The 27532-nt window shown below is 50.8% G+C and overlaps 1 protein-coding gene across 1 annotated transcript in view; it reads right to left on the bottom strand.

Annotated features, from left to right (window-relative positions):
* Umodl1 (uromodulin like 1) overlaps positions 1–27213 on the bottom strand; it is a 43894-nt gene extending 16681 nt beyond the window's left edge. The window contains exons 1-9 of the mRNA XM_074072343.1: positions 27052–27213; positions 25399–25539; positions 14428–14682; positions 11462–11574; positions 9974–10193; positions 7124–7261; positions 5541–6131; positions 4093–4350; positions 2565–2677 (exon numbers count right to left, since the gene is read on the bottom strand). Coding sequence (XP_073928444.1) covers positions 2565–2677; positions 4093–4350; positions 5541–6131; positions 7124–7261; positions 9974–10193; positions 11462–11574; positions 14428–14682; positions 25399–25539; positions 27052–27106 — 1884 coding nt within the window. The 5' untranslated portion in view covers positions 27107–27213. The remainder of the gene's footprint in view (positions 1–2564; positions 2678–4092; positions 4351–5540; positions 6132–7123; positions 7262–9973; positions 10194–11461; positions 11575–14427; positions 14683–25398; positions 25540–27051) is intronic.
* Positions 27214–27532: the final 319 nt, after the last annotated feature.

Below are 27532 nucleotides of genomic sequence, written 5' to 3' on the forward strand. Positions count from 1 at the left end.
CTTCCCAAAGGTTGCTTGAGCACCCTACATATGTATTAAGTTGCACAATTAACTGCTCTCCTGAGGTTCTAGATGATGAAAAAAAACAACCACAGGTGAAGAAGGAGATGGTTTAAAGAGGAAAGATTAATCTAGAAACCTGAGATGGGAGCCACTCTCTGACACCGGAGCCCTGTGGAGGGGTCCCTGTGTTTGTTGCTGTCACAACCGCTTCACCCAAGAGAGTGGTGATGCACGGTGTCATTGAAACCACCAAAGACTCGCTTTCAGTCTTTTTAAAATTTCATTATTAGCTCATATTAATTGTATAAAATAATTTCGTACATGTATATTTTCTTCACAGTCACCCCTCTATTCCCATCTCCTTCCCCCTCCTCCTGTCCCCCTCCTCATGCCAAACGGTCCCCCTTCTATGTTCTTGTCTTTGTTTTAGATCTAGACTCCACATATGAGAGAGAACACCCGATAATTTGTCTTTTTGGGTCTGGCTTATTTCACTTAACATCATTATCTCCTGTTCTCTCCATTCTCCTGAAAATGATATATTTCATCCTTTTTTATAGCCAAGTAAAACTCCATTGTGTGTGTGTGTGTGTGTGTATAAATATATCACATTTTCTTTATCCATCCATCTGTCGATGGGCACCTAGGCTGATTCCGTAGCTGGGCTATTGGGAACAGCCCTGCTGTAAACAAGGCGAGCAGGTGTCTCTGCAATGTGTCAACTTACATCCCCTCAGGTACGCCCCCAGGAGTGACACAGCTGGATCATACAGCAGCTCTGACTTAGTGTTTTGAGGAACCTCCATACTTATTTCCACAGTGGATGCACTAATTTACATTCCCACACAGCATGGTTTTCTTCATGATTGTTGCTCTGACTGGGGTGCCATGAAACCTCAGTGTAGTTTTGACTTGCATTTCCCTAACTGCTAAAGAAAGTCCTTGGGCATTTTCTCAAGTATTATTGACCGTTTGTACTTCTGTTGAGAACTGCCTGTTCACTTCATTTGCCTGTTTATAGATTGAACTATATTTTGGTGCCTAATTTTTTGAGTGCTTTATATATTCTGGATATTAATCCCCCGTTGGGTGGGTAGCTGACAAAGGCTTCCTCCTGTTCTGTGTGCTGTCTGAGTGCACACGCTGGCAGGAGCTGGGATCCCAGAATGAATAAGGCAGGACCCAGAGCTGAGGTGCTCCTGTGGACAGCTCCTCTGGACAGCTGGATCCATTTCATCAGGGAGTAATGCCATGGGGTTGAATGGAACCCAGCCTTGCTGACCGCCATCGTTTTATCACACCTGACACTAGGTGGCGCTGGCAAGCCCTCTCCCCCTGGGTAGCAAAACTCAAACTGCCAGGATGAGGAAAAGCTAAATGGTGTCATTTCCACAGTGCAAACAAGATCAGTAGATTATGACACTCACACTGTCTACAAAAAAGTTATCTAATTTCACCAAGAATATTGAGATTGCTACCCTAATTTGTAACAGCATACTATCCCAAAGATAGCAGGGAAGAAGCATTTTTGAGGCAAATGACTGCAACAGCATCACACAGCATTACGTTTGGAAGTAGCCCAAACGTCCATCAAGAAATAAATGGGGATATAACTCAGTGGTTTAGTGTTTGCCTTGCATGCATGAGGCCCTGAGTTCAATCCCCAGTACCACCAAAAAAAAAAAGAAAGAAAGAAATGGACAAAATGTGGTCTATTTATGCAATGGAATATTACACACCCACAAAATGGAATGGAGCTCAGATACATACAACATGGAGTCGCCTCGAAAACATTACACTAAGTGAAAGAGGCACACCCGAGAACATCATGAGTGTATAATTCCATCTCTGTGAGTCTCCAGAAAGTAGATCAGTGGTGTCCAGAGCTGGGGGAAGGGACAAAGGTAGGGATGACTTTTAATGGGTGTAGGGTTTCCTTTTGAGATGAGAATGTTCTGGAATTATATGGTGGCAATGGTTGCACAATTCTACCAGATACCATATAACATTTTTATGGTGTCTGAAATAGGGCTCAATCTTTTGAAGTTTTTTTTGGTTTTGTTTGTTTGTTTGTTTGTTTGTTTCAGTACTGGGGCTTGAACTCAGGGCCTATGCCTTGAGCCACTCCACCAGCCTTTTTTTGTAAAGGTGTTTTTTTTTGAGGTAGGGTCTCTCAAACTGTTTGCCCAGGGCTGGCTTCAAACCACAATCCTCCTGATCTCTGCCTCCTGAGTAGCTAGGATTACAGGCGTGAGCTGCTGGTGCCCGGCTAAAGTTTTTTTTTTTTTTCGCTTGTTTGTTTGTTTTAAGCAGGGGAAGGCTTTCTGCTTCACGGATTCCCACAGTGGACAGCAAAAAGTACGAGACGAGGTGTGCAGGTCTATCTCTCACCTCCAGTTGCGCCTGTGCCGTGGCAGGCTCAGGATGCCCCAGCCTGGCCAGAGCTTAGTACAGCTCCTTCAAAAACCAGGAGCCCATGGCACCCACAAGTCTAACTCTTCATCAGAAGCATCTAGAATTCCACCCACCCTCCATCCTCTACTCCCGATCGCCCAGCTCACCATCCCAACAAAGAGCTCCACGAAATCCCGGTACTCCTGGCTGCTGGCGTTGCGGAAGGACTCCGTGTACCTGACGTTTGCCACTCTGACTTTGCCACTGAGTTTCTGGGCCACTGCAGGGTGGAGAACATTCATGCTTAAAAAGCTATGTGTCAGGTCACAAACCACCATTTCCATCCTCATGGTTATACTACCATGTTGGAAACATAGAGCACCACGCCACAGCTGACCTGTGCTCTAGAAAGAAGAAACAGCAACCACCACCCACAGGCAGCCCACCAGGCTCCAGAGGACACCAGAAAGGCCTGAGCCCAGGGCAAGAACCTTCTGGAGACTGTAGAACATACTGTACCCCAAAATTCTATCCCCCACCACACAGCTTGCCTCCCTTCAGGCCATTCCCTGTGCACAGGTGTTTAGGTGACAGACCAGCAAGCAGGAGCAGCTCTAATGGGGAACAGAGGCACCATAAAGTAATTAGGCCAGGGTCACGGTGAGCCAGCCGTACCTGGCAAACTAGAACCCAGGGCCACTGCTAGGGCCCTGCTCAGAGTACATGCCAGGATGGCTCTTCCGACACTGGCCACTGTCCTGTCTCTCGGGGGTCTAAGGCAGGCTTTGAGTCCATTCCCTGAGAGCTTAACCACAAAGACACCCCACTACACATTCCCAGATGGCCGCCAAAGCCCATGTCCTTAGGGTCATTGCTGTCACTGCATCTGTAGGTCAGAGTCATGACTAGTGGCACGTGCAACCTAAGCTAAAAGCCATCAGAAGAAGGATGCACAGGTGAGCGATGTAGACCTGTGCTCAGGCATAGGGTCACACGCTCACAAGCATCTCGTCCCTTCCACAGTGGGAAAGACCTTTAGCAGCCCGGCTTTGTTTTAGACTCAGAGGCCACCCTCCTGCCTGACGGGCCAGCTGACGCTAACTTCCTTCTTCTCCAGCTGGCCATGAATTGGGACAATTAACCTCATCACACACCATCTTGTGCTCAGATTGCTCAGTCCAACACTAATTAGCTCTTTAAAATACAAAAATGAGAGTTCTAAGTTCTTACTGCACCCCAACAGGTTGTCTGAGGCATCCCCCACAGACCGTGCCCCCAACCTTGGACAACAGTGTCAGTGTTTTGGCAGCCCCCCAAGACATGAGGACTCCCTGAAACATCAGACATGCAGGTCTGCATATTTAATGTGTTCTCCCTAGGCTCTGGTGGGCCACCTGCAGGTGGCTGACTGTCTGCTATCTTTCTGAAAGCCATGTCCACTGAATTTAAGGAGGGTGGATGGTGCGCTCTGTACACCACATCTCTCTCTGTTTACGGTCAGTCAACGCAACTCCTGTTCCCAAACAGAGCCACCTCGTGTCCTGCTGTCACGTTTGCTGAGTATGATGTGACCCAAGAAAGTAGAAAGCCAGCTGCCCAGCTGGTCTAGCTATGTTCTACCTTAGCTGCCCAGAAACCTTTTCATCCTCTCATTTCTAAGAACAAATGATGACACGTGTTCCTGAAGCCACTCACCAGTCCTCACTTTCAGGTGTGCACTGACACCTTCTTTCCCACATGCTTTGACTATGATCTCGACCAGGTGTAGAACACCGGGCTCCAGCCCCGACAACGTCACACTTGTGTCCTGGGTCTCCACGACCACAGCGGGGCTCCCAGGAGAGACCAGAGTGAGATGGAAGGTGGGGCTCAGGGTGAGATTCACCATCCACTCCAGGTGGAAACCAGTGCTGGTCACATTGGAGACCGTGACCCTTCTGATGGGGCCAAGAACTGGGAAGTGAAACAGAAAGGGTGAAATTAAAATCAATCCAGCTGTTTTGAGGAAGAGGAAAAGAGAAGCCCACTTCTGCCCAAATCAAATACACCACAGTGAAGGCAGGGGATGCCACAGGTGACACCAGCAAAGGAAAGTCCCGTGACATCCCCTAATGACTCCGTGGGTGGGAGCCTTGTAGGGTCTCCTAGCCTAGCTTCCTGAGATGAAAGGGAACAGCACCTGGCTGTGTTTGGTTTCAGAGGGTGATTCAAACTCAGCCCACCCCAAATGAGCCTCCTCTGCAGACTCTGAGCAGCTCCTCAGGGAGACCGCTAACCCTACGACAGCCTGGGAGGCAGTGCTGGCTCAGAGCCACTCAGACAGGGAGGCCCAACTTCTCATAACACAGTCCGGGGCCCCGTGGCAGCGGAGCTGGGTCCTGGACTGAAATGTGTGACAGGAAAGGCACTGAGAGAGCTCATACAACTGTTAGCTCAGACCAGGTGAAACCCAGGGACAGATCTGTCTGCAAGCCCACAAGGGGGATGCCAGGATGGCTTCTGCAGGCCTGGCCCCGTTTGCTGCGTAGGGTGGGCACTCACCTTTTGGGGTATCCCCAGGGCTCAGTGATGGCTAAACCCTCTGTGCACACTGGATCTGCTGGGGAGCAGTACAGCTGTGGGCAGCATGGCCATGGGGGGAGGGGCAAGCACCTGGGGTACAGACATCTGAGGTGCAGAACTGTGAGTGCAGAGGAGCTGGAGATCAACAGAGCTAGAGGGCATGAGAAAACTGGGGCACGGAGCTCTGGTGAGGAAACACTCTTGGGGACCCCGGTGCAGCTCTAAGACAGTCAAGGTCCCAACACTCAGGGAGTTGGCTCCAGTACCCGATGGGACACTTAACCCCAAAAGCTCCTCCCCCCAATCTGGCATCTCCCTCAGCTGCTGCAAACAGGGGTCCTTCAGAGGAAGGGAAGAGAGGGCTGGTGACGAAGAGAGGGCCATCTGTCTTCCCAACTAGACCAGATACCAGCGGCTGAGGGCCACACTGCCCCCTAGGTGCTCTGTACCTGCCCCTTGTGCTGCTCCACAGACAGGAGAGGTGAGAGAGGCCTCCAGCACAACAATTCTATGCCTGGGCCACCTGGGCTCACGCAGGCTACGAGGTTACCATTAGGATCCGTGCCCCCAGGATGACTCACCACAGTCAGGGGGCTTCAGGGACACAGGTGTGGGGATCAACGGCAGATCTGGGAAGGGGGAAGGTCCCAGGTCTTCATTCCTCAGCCTTGTGGAGTTCAGAGTTGTCTCCTGAGTGAGGATGCTGGTGTGCCACACAATATGGTCTGTGGGGCCCTGGGTAGGGATAGGCTGGGAGGGTGGCTCCATGGTGGAGTTTCCCAGTAACTGTCTAGGAGGGTCCAGAGGGCCATCTGTGTCCCCTTGAGAGGAGTCATGGGTTGTCCCAGGAGCTGTTGGGGAGGTGGTGCTGGTCACCCCGCTGGTGCTGCCATGGCCTGTCCCCAGGCTTGGGGCCACACTGGGCACCTCCCCCTCCATGCCTTGCCCTGTAGTGTTTCTTTCATGTCCATCCATGCCAACACTGCCTCTCCTGGATGGAGGCCCTGGAGTCTGGGCCTGACCTGTTACTGGGGTGCCTGGTGGGGACCTGGTAGGGTTGGGTGACAAGGTAGAAATCTCTGGGCCAAGTGTTGTTGTTTCCATGCTGAGAACTGGGACCGTGACCCTTGTTGCTGCAGACAGCCCACTTTTTGTGGGGCTCACCATGTCACCTGCAAGACACACACACACTGTCAGAGGTCAGAAATATTGGAGCACAGCCCACAGGACTCCTCCCACGAGCAAGTGCCCTCCATGGGGGAAAACACGGCCATGCAAAAGGATGCACAGCATCTCCAAGGCGACTGACCCCCTAAGGCTTCCGGAAAGCAAGGTGAACCTCTCCAGAGGAGAGGGGAAATTGACACCCCCCTTGAAACCACGTGGTGCTGCAGACAGGGAAGGCTTGGAGCCAGGGCCTCCACTCAAAGCCTCCACTGGGGCTTTGGGAGGTGGGACAAGGTCCCCACATTTGTCCTCAGCGTGGAACCTGGTGCTGACTGCTCTCATAGGCTTGCCGGACATTGTGTGGAAAAGGAAGAAGAGATGAGCCGTTGGGGTACCAGGAAGCAGGGTGAAACACTGAATGCTTTAGGAATAGTTTTCCTGCCCAAGGAACTGCTCCTTGCTGCTACACAGCTGGGGATGGCCAGGAGGTGGCTGAGTACCTCCTCTGCCTATGCCTATGTCCAGGGCAGACATGACCAGTCAACCACAGCTTCCAAAGTCTGCTGCTGGCTTCCTCCTGCATCTCAACTCAGCACTTGGTGACCCCAATCTACCAATCAGATCTGCCCCCCAAAAACACTTGGGGGCAGAAGCATGGCAGGACTGGGGCTCAGATGAGCCCCTCTGAGGGGCTTCCACAGCCTTCTAGGCTTGAGCCATCTGAGAGGAATTCCCCTTCATGACTTTTAGCTTCTATGGACCCCTGCACTCCCCCTTTAAAAAGATATTAAAATTATATTTTATGCAATTATGTTAAGGAAACTATCAGTAGAATCCTGGTGAAATTTATTGTTTTATATATACGTATCATTATACTAATTTCTTTCTTCTGATTTTAAAAGAAAATGTTAACATTTCCATTGGCTCTTGTGGGCTCTATACTTGGTGAGGTTGGATCTCCCCATCCCCAGTCCCAAATCAGAGTAGGGACAGATACCCTCACAGGTGCGGCCAGCCCGGGAAGGGTTGGCATCCCTGGCGGTGTGGCACCGGCAGGTGTAAGAGCCCTCCAGGTTGATGCAGCGGGCAGCTGGTGAGCAGTCGTGCTCTGAGCTGTGTGCACACTCATCCCAGTCTGCAGGGGAGAGAGGAGACAGCAGGTGAGAAAATAGCCCCAAATGGTCAGAAACCAGAACACTGGGCTGGTCTTCCTGCCATCCATGCAGTGAACCACCAGGCACAGATGGCCCTGTTGGGGATAAACAGGGAGTATATCAAACAGCCATAGTGTCCAGCACCCGGGTGTGAGGTCCTGCACAAGCACCTCCCTCAAAATCTGACCATGAACGGAGGTGACAAGGTTGGTCAGCCTGTGCTGACCTCCACCATTTGCTTATTAGGCAAAGGTTGGGGACTCTTGGTGGCTTTGGGTGGTGTTCAGCCCACAGGTATGAATGTGTTTCTTTTATTTATTGTTCTTACCCAGAGCAGTGAGAGGCTTTCTTTTCCCTCTGACATGCCAACATCCCCTAATACAGAAAACTAACTGAGCCAGGAGGGTACAGCTAAGAACACCACAAACTTAGTGCCATTTGAGAGCAGTCAGGTGTATGGCCAGGGATAGGGACAGCCCATGAGCACCTCCTACCATGCCCCAAAGACCCCATGTGGTATCATGTCCCTGAGAAGCCCGACTCTTCTGACTTGGTCAGGGAAGAGTGTCAGGCAAGGCCCCCGGTCCTCACTCATCTGCCATCCCTGCTCCCCAACCTGAGCCCAGGCAAGCCCTACACTTTCTCATCTGCCATCAGCTAGGATGAGTATTGGACCAAACTTCAAAACAGAAAAATCCTCCAGGATTGCCCTTCCCTTCCCTTTTCCCTGCCTCCTCCTCTCAGCCCCTTCTGGTCTCCCTGGTGACTGCATACCATCCCTCCATCTGCTCCACTTAAGAATGATGGTCACATGTATTTTGACACATGACTACAGACCTCAAGCTGTATTTCCAGCCAGAAGGAGCTAGGAATAAGACTGCCTGTGTTGTGGGCAGTTTTCTCACAGCCTTATATAATCCCCCAGCCCAGACCCATCCCTGTGGTCACTGTCTGCCCCACCCCACAGGGAAGCCCTGGGCTCTGGGGCTGAGATGTCACCTAGGGTGGGGCCTGCTGGCTGGGGAGGACTTAGAGCAAGGCTGCCTCTGCTAGAGGGGCACCTGGGCCAGGAACCAAGTGGCTCCAGGGGGGTGGTGGGAGGTGGGCTGAGTCAAGGCCAAGGAAGGTCAGGCTGACCCCAAGTCCTCCTATGCTTGCTTGTCTAGCTGCAGGTGAGGTACCCAGGTGTGCACTGACGCAGACCAATATGCCGAGCGCTCCAGCAGAGCTCGAATAATCCAAGGCCAGGGACGACTCAGTTTTTGGCAGCCCAGAGCTCTGGAGCCCACTCTGGCTTCCCAGGTCTACGTCATTCGGTCCTCACACAGTGTCTATGGAGGCCAGCAGGCTGGTCACCTGCTGCACCACTTACACACCATTTCAATGTGGCCCCGGGGTGGCTTTGCCATCATGATAGTACTGGTGCCGGGCTGCATTTCTTCCTGGCACTGCCCAACCTCCTCTTGCAGGCAGCTGTCCTGGGGCAGGCCAGGGTCAGAGAACAGGTGGGCTGGCAGCAGGCCACAAAGAGAGTGTAGGCTCCGTCACAGTGGCAGCTCAAGCCCCAAAACACCTGGCATCTATTCTGCGTGTGTTGTCATGCACCTGGAATCACTCCCTACAGCAGACAGTTCACAAGCAAGCTCACAGACACATATGAACAATTTTACTTCACCTTGCCCTAAAGCCAAGGTCCGCTGCCCCCCAGCTCAGAGGAAGAGGCAGGTGTGTGGGCAGTAAAGCTGCATCAAGGAAGGCTGGAACTGCAGCCGGTACCCCCTGAGCTCAAAGGGAGGGAGGTCACTCACTCTTGGACCCTGCAAGGGGATGCCCACCCCACAAATAGAGCCCAAAACTGAGGCATGAGATCCTGTGTGTGCCCCACTGTGAGGAGGGGCTTTACCCCGCTGCAAGGCACTAAAACTGTCCTCAGAGAGGCATGCTGTCCCTGCCCTGTCCCTGTCTCTCTCTCTCTCTCTCCCCCACCCCCGTCACTGTGTCATCTCTGTTTCTCTGTATCTCTATCTCTGCCTTGTTGTTTCTATCTCTGTCTTTGTCTCTGTCATTGTCTCTCTTTATCTCTGTTTTTGTCTCTATGTCTCTGTCTCCATGAGATTATCTCTGTCTCTTTCTATCTCTCTCATCTCCTTCTAGGACTCTTTGTCTCTGTCTGTATCTGTCTTTCTCTGTCCCTGTCTCCCTGTCTCTGTCTTTGTCTCTATGTCTTTGTGTGTGTCTCTCTCTCTTTGTGATGCTTCTCTCTATACATCTGTCTCTTTCTCCACTTCTATGACCTCCTGCTTCAAGACAACACCAAAGGAAATGAAGTAATGTGTGAGATAATCCAATGGATGCACAGTGGCACCCGGTAACTCTGGGACCCTGAGCACAGGACTCAGGGAGCCTTTGTCACCTTCTCCCATCTCAACCCCTGTTTTTCTCAACGTTCTGTGCCTGCAACTGCCAAAAGCACCTGCTGTGGGAATCTGCTCCACCTGGAACAGCAAGTGGTGAACAATGGAGGTTGGGGCAGCTCTGGGCCCCGGGTCCCACTGATGAACACAGAGTAAGGGTTTGCGTTGCCTGTACTTCACTCATCTTTCAGATAAGGGAAAGATGGACTCATAAAGCCACCTAGACCACTTGTGAGCTGAGGGACATAGCGTGGTGCAGCCTGGACGGAGGACTCATACCTTGCACTAGCGTCCTCTGCTGGTCAATCTGGAAAACAGTGCTTGCAGACAGAATCTGGAGCATGGGGGACAGTGTGGAGACGCCTACTGGAAACTCAGGGTCTTGTACTGTGAGTCGGAGTCTCACCACCACGCTCCCCGCCTGGAGAGATGTGATCTGCATCCTCAGCTTCCCACGTCTGTACAGGTCAGAGATGGCCGGCGGGAAGGAGTGTGCCACCTAGCCAGGAAGAGGCCACAGTCACTCAGACCAGTGGCCAAGACACCCTTCCATTCATGGAGCCACTAGTGGGCTTTCTCCAGAACAGCCAGGCCGGGCCTGATCTGGTGGAGAAACCAGTGACTACTGTAATCACTGCCCCCACCAATCATCAAAATACAGTCCACCTGGACATGCTGAAAGTCAGTGAGAAGTTTGTATGTGTGGGCGAGGGACAGACAGACTGCTGAAATGATGGACATACTGACTGACAGAGAGGAAGCACCAAGGAAAGATCTCCATGGCTATTTGGATCTGTCCCTTCCTTACCCCCGCCCTCCTAACACTCATTCCCATGAGCCCAGGGAATTAACTTTGGAGAAGAGAGAGGTCTCTCAGAGCTCTGGCGAGCTGGTCCCCTGCAGGTGGATGCTAGGACAACACTCCTCCGAGGGTCTTGCATTTCACCCACGTCTTACAAGTCAAAGCCCTGACCACTTCTTTGTTCCAGATGGTCTTCTAAGGACGCTGTATAATGAACAGCCATAGAGATGGCCAGAGCGAAGGGCAGCTCTGGCTGCCGTCCACCAGAACAGACATAACACCTTTCCGGAACAAGCTTTGCCTGCAGTCTAGTGTAAAAGATTTGGGCTCCCTAAGCTTGGTGTTCTCAACCGTGACACAGCTTCATGTGCACCATCCACCTGTGCACGGGAGCGGAAGGAGGAGAACTGGCCCAACAGGCTGCCTGTGTGCTACGAGTAAGGGGTCCTCTGACCCAGGACTCTGGTGGCAGGTAAACCTGTTAGTATAAGAAGGTAATTCTCAGAGTTTTTACAGAACAGGGAAGCTCCCTTTTCCTCCACCCCAGCACCTGTGCATGGAAAGCATTGGACACTGGTTCGGTTCCCCAGGCTGGTGCTGATATCTTCTGCTAGCCATGGGAGGAATGAATGCCCAGACTGCTGGCAAATGCTTTTCTAGAGAAGCTTCACCAACACAGGAAGGCCGAGTACCCAGACAGAAGCTTCGACAGCAAATCCAGCTGCATGACCGAGTGGTGAGGACCATTTAAACAAAGGCCGTGTTTTAAAGAGGATTGACCCAATATCTAGATTAATTACCCCATGGAAGGGGGCTGAGTAATGACTGTGTGGTTTGGGTGTGGTCTCCCCCGGGTATAGTAACTTGTGACTGCTGTGACCACAGGGAAGAGCTAGGTTCAGTGTGCATATGCGTGTGTGCACTCAGAGGACCGACAAAACGTCCCCAGTCCACATCTTCTTTACCTCGAGCAGCAGCTGTTGGGAGAAGTCCTGGAATTCCACACTGCTGCAGTTGAGCAACTGCTCTGTCAGGTTGTGGTTTATGATCCTTATTGTGACTCCAAAAACCCGAGCATCTGAGACAGACAGTGACACAAACCAACTGAAACCCAGAGCTCAAAGTCACATGCTCCGCCATCAACATTTTCCACAAAGCCAGCTCTTTGATGAAGTTTAAAAAAAAAATAGCTTGAGGCATAAATTTCAAACTGAACTGGACAAATTGAAAATCCATGACAGAATCCACGCACAGCCAGACTACGACAGCCAGGACAGTGGAGTTGCAGGTGCAGTCACCGCACCAAGTCCACAGCAGCAGAAATGGCTCTTCAACTGGCACATGTAGGGTGCAGAGGCCTCTCCAGCTATTCTGTCCTGGGGGATTGCTGTCCCCTTGTCCTATTTACAATCATGGGTCTGGCCAGATCCTAATGCTGAGTCCCCACCCAGGCCCCCACTGTCAGGTGACTAACTTGTCCCGGTTTGCTGGAACCTCCCAGGTTTCAACATGGAAAATCCTGCCTCTCTGTTCCTGGCAAATTGGTGGGGTTTGGTCCCCTACAAGGATGGTCGTCCCTTCTCTAGACACTGGGAAGAGACTCAATATGTCTCTTTCATTCTGAGAGCAAAAGTAACATGCCAGGTGAATGGCTGTGGGCAGGGAAATAGGCCCTGCTGCAGCTCTCTGCATTCTGATGGTTAGCAGCCCCCAGCCTGACTCCAGCCTGGCTCTGTACAGTCTGTCACTTATGTATGCCACACTCAATTCACATAAATGTCACCAAGAGGGGACCGAGCGTGGGTGGTGCATGCCTATAATCCTAGCTACTTGGTAGGCGCAGATAGGAGGACCACGGTCCAGACCAGCCCCAAGCAAAAACACAAGACCCTATTGGAAAACAAATAAAACAAAAAAGGACTGGGAGCAAGGCTCAAGTTGTAGAGCACATGCCTAGCAAGAGCAAATACTGAGTCAAACTCCAGTTTCACAAATAAAGAAAAAGAAAGAAAGAAATGTCACCAAGTGGTACAGTAGGCTCTTTATCCCAGAGGGAGACATTTCAAAATGCCCAGTGAACACCTGAAAATGCTGGCAGTACCAAACCCTATGGGTGCTATGGTTTTCCTATAATATAATAAAGTTTAAGTCACAAATCGGGCAGAGGAAGAGACAAATAATAACTAATAATAAAATAGAATACTTATAATGATACACCGCAATAAAAATGACTTAAAATTTATGAATTGTTCTAGAATTTTTCCATTCACTACTTTCAGACCATTGCTGACCACAGGCATCTGAAACCCCAGGTATGGGATCCCACTGTCTATTGTTTGTTTCCAGGCCAGGCCCCTTGTGTCCCCCTGCCTCAGCCCCTCCTGCCTGCTCATGGTCAGTATCACAAGATGCAATCACAGAACCATACGGTGTCCATCGTGCCCTGGGAGCCAGTTCTCCACCATGAGGCTCTGGGCATCAGCTGCTAAGGTGATGCCTGTGAGGTCAAGTTGGAAAAACCCTTTAAAGCAAACAGAGCAACCAAGAAGGGTTCTGCCCACAGAGGACATTTTTACAATACCATAAAGGAAAGAAAATGGAGGCTGGACAGTAGAATAGGCTGGCCATGCAGAAGCATTCTAGAATCATCCAAATTCTCTACCCCTGGAACAGGAATACAGGTATATTCCTGAGGGCGTTGGGTTGTGGGTGGGGTGGAGCTGCAAGTTCCTATTGTACGTCCAGATAGCAGAGCTTCTGCACTATGGAGGTGGCTACGAGTGGTGGTCCCACACGAGGTGGGAAGGAGTGTGGTGCCTTAATGGGGCAGGAGACAGTGACACAGGGTATTGGAAGAACTCAGGTCTGTCCCCAAACAGCATGATTTTCCAAAGGAAAACAGTGTCCCCACCCCTCTGTCCCTGGAGAGACAGGGGAGGTAGAGCCCTTGGAAGTCAGAAACCTTAGGACATCCAGGGCTTGCCTTTTGTGTCTGGGCCCATCCTGGGTACTGTGGTGACTTAGCATGGGACTTTCCTAAATCTGATCATCAAGGGTGTGGGGCTGAGTCATTGAAGACTCACTCCCTCGTTCATTGCCACCATGGTAATGGTCGTTGGTGTGGATCTCTGCATGAGACGGACCCCAAAAGCAGCCTTGTCTGTACTCTGCAGATTCCAGCATGATACCAAGCCTGACCCCCCAACCTGGGATGCCCATAAGCATGGGGATCCCAGGACCTGAATGTCTTGGAGCCCCCTTCCCCATCCCCTTCACACTACAGCCACAGAGGCCAGCTGGAGAAGAGCTCGCCTGGCTGAGTTCTGTATGCTGCCCCTGACCAGACAAGGAGAGAAGGAGTCAATAGGGCAGAGACGGGTGGGCCACTGCAGAGATGGGGTGGCCACACCAGCTGCTGTCCTTCCACAGGCAGGATGGGCACTGCATCAGTTGGACATGAGTCACGTGGGAAGCAGGGCACACTCCACAAAGCTTCTAAAGAGATCCTTGACCCTGGTGCCTGATGGGGGGATGTTATGTGGACAGACCCGGGGGTGAAAGTATGGCTAAAGGTCTGTGGCATACTGGTGGCCACTGTACCCTGTGTTACTGTTCTTCTTGCCTCCTTCTAACCGAGGGCTTCCTGTGTGCTTCAGACTATGGGAAGATGGGTCCCCACCAAGCCCAGGAGTCATCACCTCAGATGTCACAGTGAGCACTAGACAAGAGACCCAGGGAAGCGGGGAGCCCATGAGGGCCCTGGCCAATACCCTACCAAGCATAGGCAGCTCAGAGGGATGGAGAACGCTTGCAGTGGGGCAGTGACCTCTGCTGCCCTGAGTATGGGAAGAGCCAAGCACTGCACAGGGCCTGGAGCATTGGGATAGAAAGACCCACTCAAACTAGTGTGGATTTCATCCTCATGTCTTACCAGTCTTGACTGCCAGTGTGGCAGACATGTTGGCCCCGCAGCCCTGGTAGCTGGTCCTCACCCCATACAGCACTCCGGCCTCCAGCCCGGCCACTGCCAGGGTCAGGCCATTGGTCCAGGTGCTTCTGAGCAGCTCCTCGCCCCTGTACACCTGCACCTGGAAAGTGCGGTTCTGCGTGGAATTGAAACTCCAGGACACGTGGAAACTAGTGCTGCTGACGTTGAGGGCCAGGAAATCACAAATTGGAGGACAATCTGGGAAGCACAGAAGGAAAAGCACCGACCTCAGAGAGGGCAGAATCCCCGGCTCTGGATCTCCTTCAGTCTCACCTGCTTCTCGATCGGATGAACCAACGCAGGACAATACTCGCTTTTCTCCCAATTATGAATTAAACCCGTTTGTTCACAAAAGAGGGATCCACCCTGTCCTTCTGGAAAGATTTGAGTAATTTTGGAAGGTAGTTCAGGATTACATCAGGGGATGGAGTGTTTGAGATGACATAAGGAAAAAGGAAAAGGAAGCCTGTGGTTGAGATCCTAGTCCTCAGCCAGGCTAGAGTTGTGGCCAACCCAAGCATACCCCCCATCCATGTCTCCAATAGTCCTGAGTCCTGTGGCTTTGATCGTGATCAGAACAGGGGTCCTCAAAATACTATTTGCATTCTGGTGCATTCTGGTGGCGTTTCTGGGTTGGTTTGCAAATTCTGCCTCAACACTCACTCACAGCCGAGCTGCACTGATCCTCCGCACACAGGGACCTCTGCTTCCTCTGATTCACCCTGCTGAATGTGGTCCTATCGGGAAGTGGACTCAGAGTCCTTCATGGCCCTTTTTCAGGTTTTCCTATGAAAATCCAAGCAAGCTTTAGGTTGCAAAACCCCCATTTCCCTACCAACATCTATTCTGGGGCTTGGCTAAAATCAAAGCTCTATTTTGGGTGAAGAAAATCTGGCTCTCCAGCAAGCATCTGGGAGTAGGAATTACATAACACGTAAGTGGCTCTCAGACAAGGCGCCAACATTCTTGCATCAGAATTCTAGTTCTATTAAAAAAAAAAGCAATGAGGAACTTTCAAAAATCTTTTGCAGACATCATAGTAAAGAAAAAAATAATTTCAAACTGTGTGGTTTCCCAAAGCCCTTATGTAAGAACTCATAAGATATATACTTATACAAACCACTTTCCTTTTTGTCTTGGCTGCCAAGAGGCTCAGAATCAAGCTTAGTGCCCAATCATACTCTTGCAACATAGCCCTGTTGTCTCCTCCTTCCAATCAAAGATAAATCCAGTCCCCTGTTGCTTCCCCATGGAGAGCCCTCCCAGACCCACCTTGGGACAAAGAGTATAAGTCACTGGAAGCCCTCACCCCTTCCTGCCTTAGTGGGATAGGATCAGTGGCATCCATTCAGTAGTTCTGCTTCTCATAACCCCACTGCGGTGGAGAACGGAAGTATATCTTTTTAAGTCTCAGCTGTTTTCTGGATTGCCCATTATTTTCTGCAGATTGGTCATAGAACTAGACACGGACTCAGTTGTCCACTCTTGATGAGGTTTCTCTTTGCAGCAGGAAAAGCAGAGCATGCTCCAACAGAGGGGCAGCCTGGGGCTCAGGCCTGGGACTATGGGCTTCAACCCCAGAGTCACTCACTAAAACCCTGAAATCAAGACACCCCCACTCTGCCCTGCATTTTAACACCCACCCAGCTTTTTGGGCTGTGCCTCAAGAGCATATGTCTCACTCACAAAGGAAGGAAGAGCTATAATTGCTTCTTTAAAAAATCTGCTAGAAGTGCTGGCTGTTCTATTTGTGAAGTCAGGACACACCACACCAACATTTCTGTATGCACATCAATGGAGGATGATGTGACAGTGTGACACTGTAAACAGGAAAGTGGGGACAAAGAGCCCATCGGGAAGCCTGAATAGCAACTTGCATCCCCACCCGGGCTGTGGCTGCCAGTCAGAAAATGCAACAGCAGATGGCCAACCCATATTATGGGCCACTGACAAGTTCATTCCACCAAGAGTGGCTCTGACAGGTGGAATTGAAATAGAAAGGGCCTCCCTTTGAAAATGTCACAGAAGACAGATGTTAGGAAGAAGTCTAAGAGGGTGTCAGGCTTGCAATGTATGTCCTCTTTTGTGTCTTACGTCCACTCTAAAATGAGACGCCGATGGGTTCCTGGATCATGGGATGAGATCTACTGTTTCAAGTGCTGTAAGATCCAGGAGGCGTCTGCAGAAGCTGTCCTTACATTCTCTGCAGCTCAGCCCGAGCATTTGCAGGAAGAGAATCCCTTCCAGGTTCAGAATGCCACCCAGAAAGCATTGCTGCCTCTGAGGGTTTGTGTGGCTCCTTCTCCAACATATTGCCTTGAGGAACTTGTGCTTGACATTCAGCCAGCAGCAATTTCCTATGACTAGATGATCATTGAGCATCTACTGTGCATCCAGTGTTGCCACAGACACCCAGGAAGTAATGAACTAACACCTGCAGCAATGCCAGACAGACCAGTGGTAGGGACAGGGTGCCTTGGAGCTCTGTGTTCAGTACCTGCTATGAACCCCATGAAGTTCCCTCGACGACATGCATGTCACACTCCACCCAAGCTGTCAACAGCACAGTTACAGCTCTGATTGTCTGCGTGCCCTGTGTGACAGGCATGTTTTCCCAGTTAGACTTTTCCACAGTCCCAGGAGCGGGGTTCTTCTAGGATCCCTGAAGACAAAACTGAGGCCCAAAAAGGTATAGTAATGACTAATGACAAAGTTCACTTGCTTTACTTCTAAGCTATCCTACCATTGGTAGGAGGCTGAATAATGACCTTAAAAGATACCAGGTTTCAAAACCCTGGGGCTCTTATCAGGATCTTGATATGGGAAGGCTGTCCTGGATTGTCCAGGGTGGCCCCAAACACAATTACAAGTGTCCTTATAAGAGAGGATCAGAGAGAGACGTGACACACTGAGGAGGCCATGTGAACACGGAGCAGACAAAGACAAGCCAAAGAATGCTGGCACCCCCCTTCCCCCCAAGAAGATGAAAGAGGCAAGGAGGGAGTCCCCACAGAGTCCCGGGGGAGTATGGCCCTGTCAGAACCTTGATTTGGCACCGTGACACCTATTTTGGACTTTTGACCTCCAAAACTTCGAGAGGACACATTTCTGTTGCTTAAACATGCAGCGTGTGGCACTTGTTACAGCGCCACAGGACACTCAGACATCTCCCAAACTTCTCTTTAACCAGTGTTTGAGGATCCTTCCCATGGCTGGCCAGCACAGCTTGCAGGAGAGTTCTTTATTGTATTGCTGTGAACTTGACTGACTTCTAGCTTCCGGAGGCCAAACCCACTTCTGTAAGACACCCGGAGATATTTTAAAACTAGATCTACTCTTTCCACCCTCACCCAGTCTCTTCCAGGATAAGCTGCTGGAACTTGGTTTGGGGTCCCTCACTAGCCAGGACACCCACCCTCCTCTAGTTACTCTTTATCTTTTCTGTGTCTCTTTTAAAATGCAGCAACTAGAATTAACTCTCAGTTCTTGCCTTTATACAAAAGGGCAGCAGTGACATGACGTGAAATCCAGGCACAGAGCCTTGCTCCTTGGTGTCCCCTTCCTACAGTTGAGAACATCAGCTCAGGACTTGACAGTGAAGCACGTTGGCCTCTCTGGGTCTGTGGTCTGGGATCTTGTTTCTTCCAGGTGCCCCTGAACCATCTCCTGCTGAGTGAGAGAAGGTCACTGGGGACACCACCTTTCCTGTTATCTCTCTGTCACACTCTCTCCCTCTTTCCCCTCACGCCTGCCAGCTTGATACCCAAGCCCTGTGGAGGTAGAAAAATTGAGGCCAGGTTCAAGCCAAGATTTTGAGTAGTCAAATGAAACTCTGATGGGAGCTGAGAAGATTGCTCATGGAAACTTGGTCGTGCCAGCCCTGGCCACCTCTGCAGCTGGCACCCCAGCCCCATCAGGCCGTGAGTCCAGGAGACTTCTCCTGAGTGGAGAAGCTGGTAGGCTCCAGATGAGAGTGGAGACCTTGGCAGAGGGCTCCAGGCCTTCCTAAAAGCTGACCATGTTCCTGGAATGAGCCATGCAATATTTCTTATGGTTTGGGGTTTGTGCAGGAATCTAGCTGTCCTGTGTGTTATTAATTGGATGACTAATTTCATAAGAAAAGCATCTGAAATTTGTGCTGGGTTTTCCTAGGACTTGTACCTCTAAGCCATCCAGCACATTGCTCATTTATATTAGCTTCGAAATTTAAAACTCATGCCGTTTTCCTCAGCAATGTATCATTGGAATTCAACCTGCGTCTCTGATCTGGAAACACTGCATTCTGTTCTGCCCTGTTAGAAATGCAGCCAGGGCTGTGTGGCTTCCCTGTCTGTGTCAGCTGTCTGTCCATGGCATCTCATGGCTCATTGGGCAGGGGAGCCTGGCAAGTTTAGTTAGCACCATTGCTGACTATGACTATGGAAAAGCCTAGCTTTTCTGAGATTTCTGACCAAAGCAAAAACAACTGGGTTCCAACCTGTGTTCTCACTACTGCAGCCATTTCACCCAGGAGTCCACAGTCTGTGGTCTGCAGGAGTCCATGCAAAGCTTCATGGTATGCTCTTGTGTGGAGCAAAACCGTCAAGGTCATGAACTGTGTGGTAGAGGGGGGTTCGTTGCCAGAAATGGGCTGCTGGTCACCTTTTCTTCTTTTTAACACCTGTAATGGCCATCACTCAAGCTTCCTACCATTCATCGATCCATCAAACACAGTCGGGCTTTGCATAATGACCTTTCCTTCGATGACAGCCGTGCCACAAGCCTAGCTGTGCAGTAGGCTATGCCATCTAGGTTTGTATGGTACGTGCTATGATGGCCCCACAATGAGAAATTGACTAAAGACACATTTCTCAGAATGTGACACACAGCTGTATTTGTTGAGTGTCTACCATTTGCCCAATCCTAGGGACTCATTTGGCAGTGAACAGGAGACAAGGCCCCTCCCCCACAAAAAGCTTCATTCTGGTGGGATGTAGAACATTCCAGAGAAAGAGGACTGACCCTGGAATCTGCCATAGGTGGCTCTGGGAACCAGCCCACTGGCCAGCATTGGCCCACAGTCTTCACCCTCGCCCACAGGACAATAGGAGCAATCACAAAACAAGAACCTCAGATTCAGTTTCCAAGTGGGGCTCTGGAACTCATTGGCAAACCTCCATCCTTTGCATGAATAGAGGGAAGAAAGGACCTGGCTGTGGAGGAGGACATGACACCACTCCCTAGAGCACCTGGGACAACTAGCAGCCCCTGAAGGACTGCATAGTGGTGACTCCAGAATAGGAAAATACAGACAACAGTCTCATGGATGTCCTCCAGCCAGAGCAACCCTAGGGAAGGCAGTCCCAGGACGGTGGCAAGGGAGCTGCTATCAGCCTGGACTGGGGCCATCTGCATAGTGCCAGTTTTGGGAACTTGTGTAACAAAGTGACCCTCAGTGCCTTGATGCCTTCTTCTGAAATGTAGGTGTTAAGAGAAGCTGCCTTCTGGGGCTGAGCTAAGAATTAAATGAAGCAATGCCCACAGTGTGCACAGAGTGAGCCCGGGGCCACGCGGCTCTCAGCTATGCGATGACTATGAGCAGAGGGAGGGTCCTCGCTGCAAGTCCAGTAAAGGAAGAAGAACATACTGATTAAATTATGAATTCAGCCTGGTGATAAGAACATTCTCTAGAACCAGGTCATTATGTGAGCATTCTCATCCTACCTGTCCCCATGAGGGGAACAGCTGAGACTCTGACGTCACAGCTATAGACAAGCCCTGTGGTTCAACCCCCATGAACCAGCATTATCAGGACCAGGTTTCTTCTCATGTGACATTGTGGCTAGTGAGCAAAATGGATTCAGCGTTACATCTGCAGCAAGACTCAGATAAGATAAAACCCAGCATGCAATGGGGAAGACCCTGGATCAGAGAAAATAAAAGCAGCTTGCTGGTGCACAAAGACCAGGGGGACTTACATTTCACTATAGTCAGAATGTCGTTAAGTGATAAATTAAACTCTGGAATGACCAACGCAGGGGCTAAATATAAAAAGCTGTATCTACCCTCTAGGCTAAAATACCAGAGAGGAGGTGCTAGTCCATCAAAGTCCTATCCCCGTATCAGATGGCAACCTGGAGAGGCCGCTCCATTGCTTGCTGGTTGTCAGGGAAACCGTGAGCTCTGTGTCTGGTCCAGTCCTGCAGCTCTTTGTCTGCCAACCCACCTACAGTTTGCACCAGAGTGCAGTCCCTCAGGGGTTACCTGCACCCTTGCTGGCCACACCTGTAAGGACTCTTGTCTGCACCTCTTCACCATGCCCACTGTGCCACCCCCAGCCCCCACTGCATCTCCCAGCTTCCCACCTGCCTCATGTCAATTGGGATTGCTGCTACATGTAATAGGAAACCCCAAAGAGCAGGCGCTAAGCCCACTTGGTGTGGCCCTTGTGTAGAGATCATCCATGGCACATGGCCCTGGCTCCTTTCTCTGAACCAGGCCCCTTCGCTGTATCTCTGCTTCCTCCCAATCTCAAAATCACATGGTTGAGACGGGCAGCGGGGCCTCGGCAACGCCCAGCATGTGATCACAGGGTCGTCACCCTAAAGCAGACTCCGTGAAATGCTCTATCATCTCCCCATGGCTGGGGCTTAGGGACAGGATCCCAGTCTGTAGGGAAGGGTGATGGTTTTGACTGAGCACATGCACACAAAACTCAATGGGCGTTCTGTTGCTGAGAAGGAAGATGGTGGAGTTGGGGGTCTCTGTCCTAAATCCTGGTCTGCTCCTCACCCACCGTCAGAGTATAATCTCGGATGGGAATTCCAGTGCTGGCCTGGGTTTGAGAGGTTTGGGGAGAGAGGAGGTGATACAAGTAGAGAAAGGCTGCTGCTAAGACTGTCCACCTTGGGCCACTATGGATGGACCACTGAAGCCTGATTTCTCAGGGAAACTGAAGGAGGATATAGGGCACCTTACTGAAGGGCGGGGGACCAGGGGTGCCCAGAATTCAGCTCCCAAATCCTCAGGGAAGAGACAGAGTGCCAAGTTCATCAATGGGCAAAAGGCAGCTGGCAGCTCTTTGCAGGGGATGGGAGGACAGTGAGGCTGCAGAGTGTTGTGTTGACTTCAGGTTGTGAGATTCTGACACATTGTGGTTGGCTCTGTCGTCTATGTATTTCAGCATTTGGAACCATGTGTGAAGGGTTCTATGACTTTACCAGGTACTGAGGGGTCCAGGAACAACAAAAGAGGGGCTCCCTGCTCCAGAGCTGATCACACATTACAGGACATCCAAAGGACGCCCTGAAGATGCAGCCACAAATCCAGCCTCACAGGAGTTCACCCAGGCCACAGGGCCGAAAGAGAGGAGAAGCCTCCAGAACACAAAGTAGGCAACTGAAGGGCTGTCGTAACTAATTGGACCACATTTAAATTTCAGTTCTAACAAACTTTAAGTATTGTGCCAATGATGAGGCATTTGACATTTTAACAGACTGGATATCTGATGATATTAAGGAATCCTTGCTTTGGTTACTTAAGGGGTGAGAAAAGTGCTATGTGTTTTGATTTTTAGTGTCTCATCTCTTAGAGGCACACTCAGAAATAGTGAGAGTGGAATGAAATGACGGAGGGATTTCACAATGGAGTGTTAGGCAGGAGGGGAGGGGAGAGAAGGGAGGGAAGAGGGGAAGAAAGAGAGGGAGGGAATGGAGGAGAGGGGAGGGGGGCAGGCCTTGAGATGAAGCGAGACCATCTGAGAGGTAACAGCTGTCATGTATCAGCCTCCTGTAGGTTCCTGTGCTCTTGGGGCTCCCATGGCCTGCACACTCCCTCCACCTCTTTCCTGGGGGCTCCAGCCCTGTTGACCTCCTGGTCCTGGTCACACAAACCCCACTTCTGAGGCCTTGCATCTTCAGAATGCCTGAATCCTTGCATTGGTGACTGCTCTAACAGATCACCAGAACTTCTTAAGACGATGCACACATCGTCTGCCAGTTCTGGATGTCATGGCTGTCAAAGTTGAGCAGGCTACATTCTGTCTAGAGGCTCCAGGAAGGAAAGAACCATTTCCCCTGCTCTCATGGGTATTCTGTCATGGCCGACCCTGGGGAGGCCACTTATCTACCTAACTCATGTACCTACCCACCACACCCACTGTGCCACCACTGGCTCCTGCTAGGGCCCTGCATCCTGCCTCTCAGGGTCCATCTTTCCCCTCAGACCTCTGATCTGCTCCTCCCATCTCTCTATCCTGAGCCTCTGCCTCCCTCCTCTAAGGACCTTTGTGATGACATCAGTCTCTCGGATCATCTAAGGCCTTCAGTTCAGTTCCATCTGTGAGTCCCTGATGTCATGTGAGGCGACACTTTCTCAGGTTCTGCAGCAGGACGTGGACACCTTTAGGGTGATCATTCAGCCCAGCACACTCTTGCTTCTCCCTTGACTGCTTGTCCCCACTCCCACCCCTAACAGCCTCACAGCTCACTCCCTCACTCCACTTGGGTCCCAAGTACAGGTCACCCTGGCTGCTGGCCTGACAGCATGCCCATCCTCTACTACATTGTTTTGCTTCCTCGCCTCATTGCCACCTCTGCATTTCACTTTTGTTCATGTCTTCATCATTGTCTGTCTTGGAAGCATGAATTCCTTAGCAGGAGGGCCCTGGGTCACTCAAGAGTCCCAGTGGAGACATTCCCTGGCACATAGTAGGTACTCACTCAAAAGTGCTAAGTGTTTGAGTGAGTGAGTGGGTGCTGACTTGGCCCTCTTCACCTTCTGGAAGGTTAACAGCCCATCCACAGGGATGGAAGGAGCAGAAGTTTCTGTTTGCTCATTCCTGCTCATACCCCAGTGGCCAGGCAGTCCCTAGCTCCCAGCTGTACCTGCAGCCTTGCCTGCTTCAGATGGCCCTGAGCCATATAAGCTGGCCACAGGTGCCGTCATAGGTCACTCATGCAAGGATTCAGTGCAAGGATTCTAGTGGGTGACTCCCCATCGACTAGAGAAGCCCATTGGGAAGGGAGAGAAGGTCGAAGACAGCCATCTCTTTTCTGGAGCTCAAGCCAGGGCTTAGGAGCTGCAGGGTTAGCTGGATCCCTCCTGTCTGCATGCAAATTTGCCCCAGGGTCCCCTTGTCCTGACTTTAACAGACTGCCAGGTGCCACCTCCTCCAGTGCAGCCACTGCTTCCTGTTAGAGTTATCTCTGCTCCCTTTTCCTACATTTCCTCCAGTCACGCAAAGGACTTCTCCCCACCAGCCTCCCCAAGGGTGCTGCTGACCCCGAGAGCTCCATTTCACTTCTCTGTACTCCCTTTGCTGGCACTTGCTCCCCCAAGTTTTCCACTTGGCTTGAGGGCTCAGACCTCCTGAGCCCCTTCTCTTAGTTCCGGCTGCTATTCCAGGCCCCATTCATGCCCTACCAAGCTTCTCATCTTGGAATTAACTATTGGGGTTCCCCAGCCACAGGCTTATGGTCCCTTCCCTCTCGCCACTATGCCCACCATTAATGCCACCTGGATGATGATGGCCCCAGATTGACACATGCAACCCACCATCAAACATCCAACTCAGTCAGATGCACCCTGGCATTCCCTCTCAGTCCCACTTCATCTCGGGTTCCCAGTGACTGTCCAGTAACAAGGACAAGCTCCTCTTCCTGCTCCTCCGGTGAACCCATCTGGTTCCACCTCAGTCCCTCTTCGTCTCCTGTATGGGTTTCACTGGTGAGTCTTGAGGTGCGGCGTCTAATGTGGGCATGAATCTGCCTCACTTCACCACTCCGCCTGAGGCTCTACACTCATGGTCTTCCCAACACTTTCCTAAACCTCAAACTGTAGTGGGGAAGATGCACCCACACTCCCAGTGGATACTTGAAAGCACAGGCAGCCCCAAGCTATATACTATGTCTTTTCCCATGCGTACACACTGTGATAAAGGTTAATGCACAAATTAGACATCGTGAGAGATGAAGAGCAAAATCTAATACTGAAATAGAACAATTATACCGATCTTCTTCTGTGATAAAAGCTGTAGGATGTGGTATCTGTGCTGTACTCACCCTTCTTCTGATGGCACAATGCCATAGGATACGGTGCAGTGAGATGAGTGACAGACGCTTTGTGACACAGCTTTAGCACACAAGCACTGCATTACCTCAACAGTCCATCTGATAACTGAGCTGGTCAGTAAGTGACAACAGGAAGGTAGTGTATACAGCATGGACACAGAGGACGAGGAGGTGATTCACATCCTAAGTGGGATGGTGTGAGATTTCATCACACTACTAAGAACAGCTGGTAACTTAAAACTTAGGGATCATTTATTTCTGGAATTTTCCATTTAATATTTTCTGACCACAGTTGATTATGGGTAACTGAAACCTCTGAAAGTGAAACCAGGGATAAGGGGGGAACCACTAGATAGTTATTTCTTACTAAAAAGCTCCTGGATGGCAGGAACCAATCACACACACCCAGCACCAGGAACCACAAGAGAGTCAGGCTTTCCTTACTCAGGATCTCTGCTGGCACCCAACATGTTCTTTGCCTTTAGGTCGCCCATACAAACCTGGGACAATCCCAGCTCATCACAGTGTAAATGTTAATTACATCTCTTCCTCTCTTCAGCACCTCAAAACTAACAGCCATCTATTAGACACCATGTGTGCCGCTCTCCAGGGAGCTCCTATTCATGACATTCCTACAGCCAGCATCTGGTACGGTGGATGCAATGAACAAACTTTGGCTACTTCAAAGTATGAAAGCAAGAGAGGATGACCAGGAGACCAGGGACAGCTGAAAAAACCAAGGACCACTCTGTGCCCAGGTACCAAGGGCCCTCGTGGAAAGATAGGAGTGTGTGAGTGGCAAGCCATGTAGCATTGGAAAGTCCCCTCCGTCATTCCTGCACCATCAGGGGAACCCCAGAGTTACCTTCGCCTGTGTGGTTCAGCTCCTGGGGATGTGAGGCTGGAGACTCCTGGGGATAGACACACTGGTAGGAGCCCTCCACGTTTCGACACAGCGCCCCTCCAGAGCAGGTGTGGAGTTCATCGTGCAAACATTCATCCACATCTATGAAAAGGAGACCAGTGAGAGTCCATCAGACCACTCCTCACTGCACTCAGGTCTACCGCCCGAGCTCATGTGGGGTCCTAAGTCAAGTTGGAACTGGATTGAATCTGAGTGGTCACAAAATGATAGGCCCAGGGATAAACCAAGCAAACAGGGCAGTTCCCTGAGGTAACAAAGAAGCTGGAGAAGCCACCTGACATTCCCAGCCAGCTGGACACTCCAGCAGAAACCATCCCACAGAACACTGACCTCCAACAAGGCCAGTCTGTGCCCAAGAGAAAGTGAGGAAAAGCTAGGCCACGTCTAACTATTCCTGAGCACACACCAGGATAAACTCCTATGTCACCCACAAAGAACCAACCCCCTTCTCTTAGCCAAAATTATTAGCTCTTTACAGAGGTAATCTCCTTTCTACAGATAAGATTTATCAAGACAATCACAGAACTGCCCCAATGTTATGACAACAACCAATAACTTCTTTAAACCTCCCCAAACTACCCAATCAAAACCCACATCCTGTAATGGGTTCACCACCTTGAGTAACAAAACCACTTGTGGCCTCCAGGTTGTATGCCTGTGACCACTAGCTGAAGAATCCTGCAGAACAAACAAGATGAACCTTGATTGCTGGTGCTGCCATGACCCAGCTTGGTTTTCACAACCATCTGTGAATTTTGAAGGAAGGTAAGTGAAATCCCTGGAGCTTTCCCTGGGCTCCAAACCTAAGCATTGCCACGTGTGAGCTTCAGCATCCTAAAAGAAGCTTAATGAACAAGAGCAGCCCTGCCCAGGGACAGCAAGCCCTCCTGCCTTGAGCTTTGGGATGAAGGGTGCCATTGGCTGCAGTCATTCGCTCACATGCCACGTGGCTGCTTCATGCTACAGCGGCAGAGCTGAGTAGCTAAGACAAAGACCATGTGGCCCACAAAGCCAAAAATTGACTATGTTGTGTTTTCAGAAAAAGTCTGCCAACCCCTGTCACAGATCAATAAACAAAACAAAACAAAACAAAAACCAGGGGATTTCTTCCAGGAACAAGGCCCCATCCACGTGCTTTAGCGAGCACAAATTCAACGGTGCACAATTCTGCAGAATGAGCCTCCTTGGGGCAAGGCTGTGTTGGGGCAAGGGTGGGAAGGAAGAGGGAAATTTAGGAGCACAGGGAACTGCAGAAGCCAGTTTCTCGTGTGTTCTCTGGGGGTTTGCAGTGCAGTGCCACCGTAGACAGAAGGACAACCCTTTCGAAGGAGGAGGGAAAGGTGTGGAGGGGGATAAGAGAGGGAAAGTGCTATTGGAGCAAAACCAGTTCTCAAAATCTGTGCTTGGAAACTTGAGTTTACACTTGATTTGAGCCAGAAGGAGCTCAAGATGGGCCAAGCCACCCCATCCCCTGCAGGATGGACACACTTGATCCAGTGACCCCTAACGTCACTGGACTGGGTCTGGCCTCAGAGAACACTTTGCATCTGGGCTATCAGGCCCCCTCAGCAGCTTCCCACAGAGGGGACCAACCTTGCACCTCAATGCTGACCACTTCGTACACCCGCTTGACCATGTCGTCCAGCATGGCAGAAACGCTGGCCACAGGCAACAGCCACCGCAGCCCCAGCAGCAGCCATGATACCGTGGTGAACGTGTCTCCACCAGCTGAGTTCAGGTAGTAGACAGCAGGATCCAGTGGCCGCAGGGCACTGGTGACCTGTGAAACCAGAATCAGTGCGTCAAACAGTGGAAAGGCGCCCCCTTCAGTCGGACAGTAGTCTGCAGCAGTATCTTTTTCATCTGTGATCATCCCAATAGAAGTCCCGTAAACCAGAATCACAAAACTTCTGCAACAACCAGTTGCTGTGGGTGGGTTATGCACCCACCCAAATTCCTATGCAAAGTTCTGACCTCCAGCCTCTCAGAGTGTGATGTCATTTGGAGACAGGATGGCTGCAGATGGCATTAGTTAAGCTGAGGTCCTTAGGGTGAACCCGATGCAGCAGGACTG

Source organism: Castor canadensis, chromosome 5, assembly GCF_047511655.1.
Source record: "Castor canadensis chromosome 5, mCasCan1.hap1v2, whole genome shotgun sequence".
NCBI classification, from domain to species: Eukaryota; Metazoa; Chordata; class Mammalia; order Rodentia; family Castoridae; genus Castor; species Castor canadensis.